Source organism: Bremia lactucae, linkage group LG1 (assembly GCF_004359215.1).
Source record: "Bremia lactucae strain SF5 linkage group LG1, whole genome shotgun sequence".
In the NCBI taxonomy this organism is placed as follows: domain Eukaryota; phylum Oomycota; class Peronosporomycetes; order Peronosporales; family Peronosporaceae; genus Bremia; species Bremia lactucae.
The window spans coordinates 1,000,579-1,007,921 of NC_090610.1; the positions used below are offsets into that span (position 1 = coordinate 1,000,579).

At 44.1% G+C, this 7,343-nt stretch overlaps 1 protein-coding gene across 1 annotated transcript; it reads left to right on the forward strand.

The window, feature by feature from the left end:
- Positions 1-2,367: 2,367 nt before the first annotated feature.
- On the forward strand, positions 2,368-2,598 carry CCR75_008622 (uncharacterized protein; the record flags this gene model as incomplete). Its single annotated transcript, XM_067966672.1, has 1 exon — positions 2,368-2,598. One exon carries the CDS (start codon positions 2,368-2,370, stop codon positions 2,596-2,598), a length of 231 nt encoding a protein of 76 aa, XP_067822485.1.
- Between the last annotated feature and the right edge of the window lie 4,745 nt (positions 2,599-7,343).

Below are 7,343 nucleotides of genomic sequence, written 5' to 3' on the forward strand. Positions count from 1 at the left end.
AATATATTAATTAACAACATTTAAGTGTTAATTTCATGTAACGATAGACCCCGTTGCATAACCTCTCCCTCAAACGACAATCACTCTGATTATTATTGAATAGAATGGTCACTGTAAGACCATTTAAACGACAAGGATGTTGATTGGTCAGAAGCATCATTTTTAATTTTATCGCATGGTAAACAAGTCCATGCGGTATGCGAATAGTGCGGCGCCTTCGGCTGCAATAATGCAGCCGCGGGAGACGCATTATTGTCTCATGCGGCAGACGATCCGTCTGCCGTAGTGTCATCTTCTCCCGCAGCTTTAAATGTTGCGAGTGCACGTGGTGATGCACCACGTAAATGCGACCCCTCTTTGAAGGTTGACTACGAATGCGAGTCGGACGAAATGGCCGACTCGGGGAGAACAGAACAGTCGCCTGATCATCGTCAGGCGGCTGACTATGAGCCTTCGAATGAGGGGGCTCATTCGAGTAGACGTGCTGGTAGCATTCGCTAAAGCATGTCCGGTTCCGACGATGAGGATGATTCTCATCGCCAGCACTGTCTCTCGTGCCGTCACCCGCACATATTTCTGTGCGTGGTGATGACGATGGCGCAAGCCATCGCAATAAAAGCTTTTGTGGTACCCCTTCTTCAGTGGGTACGAATCATGGAATCGTAGAAACTAAAATATCTTGTCTTGTTCCCGAAAGAAGCCGTGGCTTTTGCCCGAACAGCGAATCAGTAGCTTGTCTGGAGAGACTATTCCTCACAATAAATACCTCTTATTTATTGCGACAAAGCTACATGGCCCTGATCCCAGCGCGAAGAACTTTCGCGGTGAGGAATATTTTTTTATATCGATGCTTTTTTTGAGTATCGATGGTAGAGTGGCAACAATAAGCGAGAAAAAGTCTCGCTTATGCAAGCTTGGAGCGCGTTCATTCGCAATGTCAAAGACATTGGACGCGAAGCCTGGCTTCAAAGACTTAACGCGATTCGCGTCATGTTTGAGAAACGAGCTCCAACCGGTGCAAGGTATAAATTGCATCGGTTGCCACGTTAGGCAGGACTTCCATGCCTCACCGCGGGTGGTCCCTGTCAGTGTTGTGTTGATAACAAGAAGTGAGCAAAAGGGGCTGCCTTTTTCCTTTCTTCGCCCTGGGGAAGGGCTCGCATCTCTATCGAGATGCGCGATGCGATTGACGTTTTGCAATCGATTTACAAGCGCCAGCCGCGCGTGTTTTCTGATGGAACTTCTGATGAAAGCAGTCGGTGCAAGCTATAAGCTACACCGTGTAGGAATACATTGCCTCTCGTGGGGTACCTTTGTCTCTGCACACGGTAATATTGAAGCAACAAGACAACATTTCTGTTGACTGTTCGAATTAAGGTTAAAATAACCACGCTTATCGCTGCAAGACGATCGAATGAGCGATATGCTAGGGGTCACAATTTATAGTTTGATATTGATAAATCAAAGTCACAAGATAAGAAGTACGTTATGTAGGAATTTAATATATTAAGTACAGTTTACTTTTCCCTTTACTAAGCCTTAAGTCTTGACCTTTAGTAGCTAAGACTTCTTAACTACTTACATTTGCCTCTGCACGTCGTGTACATGAAGTATTCGGAGGCACCTCATCGTCACTGTTATCGGTGAAGGTTGGCTAGTACTGAAGCAGTACTAGCGAAATGCGCTCCGTTACAATCTATCTCCTCAGTCAGAGGAAGACTTGCTGAATACAAACTAAACATAATTTAACAACTGAGAGAGGCGTACAAGCTCGTAGAGCTTATCTAGTCCTGATTCAAGCGACTTAGTGATTCTTAGATCACACGGCAACAAGTGTCGAAGATTATATGCCTTTAAAGACTTCTAGCTACTACATATCACAGCGCAAGCCTTAGGAAGGAATTTTCTCTACTTTTTACCGTCCACAACAAAACTAACGATTAACAGTCGAAGAGAACGCCTTACAATAAAAGAACTTTACTGAGTCAATTTATACTTTAATTTGATAGAAAGGTAATTATTGAAACATGACAATTCCATTGTTATTAGTGTTTGATTGTTTTTTTGTAGAATTCGGAACGAACATGCATCAAATGAAGCGTTGCCCAGTCAGTAAAAGTAAAGCAAGGTGGACGCTGTCAAGGTCATAGAAAAGCTTCAGTCAAGTGCTGCTCAAACAGTGCACAGTTTGGTTTACTTATCGTCGACTTGCTCAAGTGTAAGAAGCATCCAGCCAGCTATATTACACCGCGTGCCACAAGGAAACGAGACCCTTAAGTGCATTCCGCATGGACCCAAAAGTGGCATGGGTGGTGCTTCATGATGTTCTCTGATGACAATTAGTAGAATATTGGCGACCCTAACAGCATGCGCTATGTTATAGTCGACGCCGAGCGCAAGACGGACTACAAGCGTCGCCGTTCCAATGGCTTCTTTGTCATGGTTTATAAAAGCTTTTGCGACAACAAGACGATCACCTTCAGTATTATTGTTGATAAGCAAGACTCAATTAAATATTTTGCTACTTTACAAACCCATATTTCAGTCGTTTCTCGAATCATAACTGCACGGTTTAAGGAAGACATTGCCCCCATGTAATATTTCTGGGTATACGATGGATTGGCCTCGAGTGAATACATCAGCGTTTTGAAGTGGTTAGCGATAACCTTAGTCATATAACCATGAGAAAGGAAGCCTTTATACGACGGTTCGAAGCAACACCACCCCACAAGATATCCTAAAAGATCTATTTTGAATGCGGAAAGAAGTCATCCTTAAGTGCCTTGAAACACGTTGCTCGGATGCGCAAACAAAGGTAGGGGGCACCAAACGACTTCAAAATCATATAACTGCAAGGAAAGCTTTGAAGACAATTAATAGAAAAAAACCCAGTAATTTATGTGCTTAAATTGTAGGCAACCGTGCCAATTATTCTCTAAGCGTTATCCTTGCTCGACAGCGATTCAGCAGCCGCGCATTGTTGCCTTCATATGAGGAGCTGAAGTACCTTTTCCTCTATGAGGTTGATGATACTGCTCTTGGTTCACCGAGTTTTGGGTCTTCTCTCGGTCAAGTGAAGACCAATAATTCGGCGAGCCAGATTTACTGATGGGTCAAAAAATTATAGAAGGTTCGGCACCTATGTGCGCACATGCCAACGGGCTAAATCCTAAGCTCATGTAACGACATGTAACGACACAGCTGGTTAGTTTATCCAATCCACCGGGTATTGCGAGTCCATCAGTATAATATTTGTGTTGCATACCGAAGAAATTTGTAATCATCGTCTTGGTTGACCGTTTGAGCAAAAAGCTCATAAGTGGCTATGCTACAGCTAAGCTGTTCATTGACCTCGTGAGTAGACAATACGGTTTGCCTGTAGCAATTGTGTTTGATAGAGATCCTCGTTCACGAATACTGTTCGAAAGTCGATTTTTCGAGTGATAGGCACTAGTGGGACTTGTCGACAGTGGATCATCTGCAGACTGGTGGTCAGACTGAGCGCGTTAATAGCGTTTTTATCGACGTGCCGCGATGTGTGTGTGTGTGCAAAACACCAAAGCGTAAAAGCACAATTTTCTTGTGGTTGAGGCTGGGTGAAACAACACTGTTCATACCTCTACAGGCTTAATTCCTTCTATATTAATGGTCTTTCACACCCACACGTTCATTTCACGCGACCAACACGTGGTTTAGGGCTTGATGGGGGATACGTTGCCGATCGGCTGGCTGATCTCAGCCTGTCACTGTTTGAAAACAGTTTAGCGATTTTTTTGCGATGCTATAGGCAGAAGCTGTATTAATTATTATGCGGTCGGTGACCAGGTCTTAAAGACCGCACATACTAATACATGTGTTCTTTTATACCAAAATTGCGTCCTGGACCATTTCCGAACGTGGCTACGAAGGGTCTAGCTTTTAACGAAATCTTCCGCGCAAGCTAGGCAGACACCCAGTGTTCTGCGTTGGCTTGCTTAAGACGTATGTATCTTTCCCAGGTGGATAAAAAGGCGCTCGGCTGTGCCGCAGGTTGCTGCATTCTCATCAGAATATCTAGCTAACCGTCTAAGTGAGTGCTTTTGCTCCAAAGTCAAAAGACGGTTCTAGACCCACTCTAAGTTAGAGCACGGGTATCACGATGATGTTGTAACCCGTGCATTAAAGTAACAAGAGGTGCCATCGAAGTTTCGGCCCCCTCCTGCGTTGCTCGATGCGCAAGGTAACGTTTAACTTCACATGGTGGGACTTTTAGTGACGTTGTTGGAAGGACCGAGATCAGAATTTGGTGAGTTGGCTCCGATATCTCTCGTCTGTGGACTCTAAGGAGAATGAAATACTCCTTCGGCAAGATTGCCGTTCACTTTGGACGATTTCGAACGCCGCGTTTAGGGCCGACTTGCGTTGAATAAAGCTTCCCACCGACGATGGGGCATGGATGGTTCATTGGTCTTGGCATTGCTTGGGTCCGATGTCGACCGAGCAACCGAAGCAATAGTGTGCTATTAAGCAAGAGACACGTGTACGATACAATGATTTCAATTCGCCTTTGACCTTAAACTTCGCGTAATTATAGCAAAATTTCCATTGTAGTCGAACGTCCATCACGTTGGAGCTGGCACGTAAAGCCACATGCTGCTCAAGCGTCGCTTTGATGAAAGCGTCGACTTTAACGAATGTATCGGCTTTGATGAAAGCATTGGATGAACAAACAATCCGCGTCTTGTTGCTATCATTATATTACAAAATAATTGGTGTATTCCTCAACAAGGACACCGAGGGAGCTGAATCATGCAGATGCATCAAGTTTTGACATGGTGTCATGATATGCGGGGTAATGTACCTCTCGTTGATGGCTTCTTGTGTCGTGAAATCCTCAGGTCCATTGGACCAGATCGCTAACGAGTGGTCTGCAATCTCACGAAGATGAACTTTCAAACTAGGCGGTCTTGACGGCGTAGTCTTGGTGAGGTCTTGCGGTCCTGAGTCGATTTTGCTCTTCTTTCATGACGTTCAGCTCTTGGTACTCATCATGCTGGTCGGTGATGAGTCGGAACTCTGGGCTAAAGGTCATGGTTTTAAAGCTGAAAGCGCATTGGCAACATCACGTTTAGGAGGGGATTTGGGCTCGACATGAGTTGTTCTTCACCCAAGGCATGACGGGCTCGGATAATTCATCCTATTTCTGAAAGGGTTGTCGCTGTCGTAGTCTACGACCACTTCCTCTTTACAGGTTATAGGAAAAGTCTTTGAATTTTTTGTAGGGGACGTCATGGTAGGACATTTGATTGGCTACGGTAAAGCGACTTTACCAATTTATTCCCCCCAAATAATTAACCCCCTTTTGTTTATTTGAGCCCCTTTTATCCTTTGCCTTGTATCATCCCCGCCCCCCCCCCTAAAAAGGGGTGTTTTTTTTTTATGCATATAAGCTTATCACCCTCCATATTTAGATCAAACTTACTACTTTTGGTATTTTATTTACGAATCCGGATCTACATACATTTTAACATTTACCTCGCTTGAAGTTTACCTCCTTATTCAACTTAAGAAATATGTCTCTTGAACCTCCCGTTTGTCTTGCTGGGATAATGTACTCTTCAAAGGATGACATGCAGAGAGCCTTCAATGCGTTTGCCGCGGAGGAAGGTACGGAATTGTAACAAAAAGTTCTTACAGGCAACGTAACGGAAAGCAGAAAGTGCATTTTAAATGCGATCGCGGAATGATCACAATTTAAAGGAGGGAAGTAGGAAAAGAAGATCGGAATAGAATTATCACAATTTAGAGGAGGGAAGTAGGAAAAAAAGATCCGCAAGCTCTTGCAATGGCTATCCTTTCAAATTGGTCGGCACAAAACATCAAGGTAAAGTGATTCACCTTGTTAATCTGTTGATATTCGGTTATCTCTTCATGCATTTACCTATAGTTTATCTTGTAAATGGCCAATGGAATTTTTAGTCGAGCACAAATCGACGTAATCTTGAATAACAATGTTCGTCGCTCATCCGGAATCCATCCAAATGTTGCGGCAATTTCACGAAGTTTTAATTTTGGATGCGACTTACAAGACGAGCAGATGCCGATTTTCTCTGCTTCATCTGGTTGGATTCACTAACCTCTATACGTCGTTCTCGCCGGCTTCGTTTGCTGAGGACAGAGGATGAGCCGTCCTACATCACGGCAATCAAGTTTTTTTAAGGGCCTCTTGAGCGGGGAGTCTCTTCCACTGGATTTCGTAGTTGATCGCGAGCTTGCTCTGATCAATGCATCAAAATCCAACTTTCCAAACTCCGCAATCCTCCTCTGTGCTTGGCATATTGCAAAGAATGCCCTAGCAAAATGCAAACCTTTATACGAGAAGATGAATGGAATGAGTTTCATAAGGAATGGCGTTCAGTACGTCCATTGCATTTATACACTCAATCGTCTAAGACATACACCTTTTATTATTTTTCCCCTTCTTTCAGGTTATGTTAGCTGAGTCCGAAACGGACTTTAATCAATCATGGAGTACATTTCAAAAAAAATTAATAATGGAAGTAGGACGGCAGTTCAATATCTCCAGACCGTATGGATTGATCCCCACAAAGAAAGTTAAGGCATGGACAAACCAGATCCGCCATTTCGGACACACTGCAATCTCTCGTGGAGAAGGTTCACAGTCGATTATAAAGCTTTCTCCCAACCAGTATGGAAAACTTAATCGGATGCTGTGAGAAGATACAACGATCCACTGAAAGTTTCATGCTCGAATACCGGTCGGAGTTTGCAAATAAGCAAAGAAAAATCTTGACCTACGCCATGCCAACGCCGTCAGGTATGATCTTTCAAAATGTGGATCGATTGGTTTCGTTCTCTACGCTCACGAAAGTGCACAGTCAGGTGAGGTTCTTTCCTTAAAAAATGATGAGATTTTAATGTTGCGAGTTGAATTTCAACTTTCTTACATCTTGAACTTGCGCGGCGACCTGTTGATCCCAGCAATGCGCCAAATCAATGCCGAAATGTATTTGCAACAGTTTAGGGCCTTCCTTACGAACAGCGACTACGGGATCAGCTATGGAGTGGCCGAAAACATCAACATTCGGACATCGCAGAGCACTGGCACCTATACAGACCCAATCTCCCTCGTCCTTAAGCGGTCAAAAATCCCGAGGAGATTTTGCCAGCTGTAATGGAAAGAGTTGTTACCACTTTTAGGCACCTTCCTGCCCGGCAGCAGCAGACAGTTGTGGAAGAACTGGGGACGCTCTCTCAAAAGACTCCGATACTCATACAAGAACCGGAGCCGGTAAGATCACAAGGACGGCCACTTTCCTCGACTTCCGTACCCCAAAACTTTT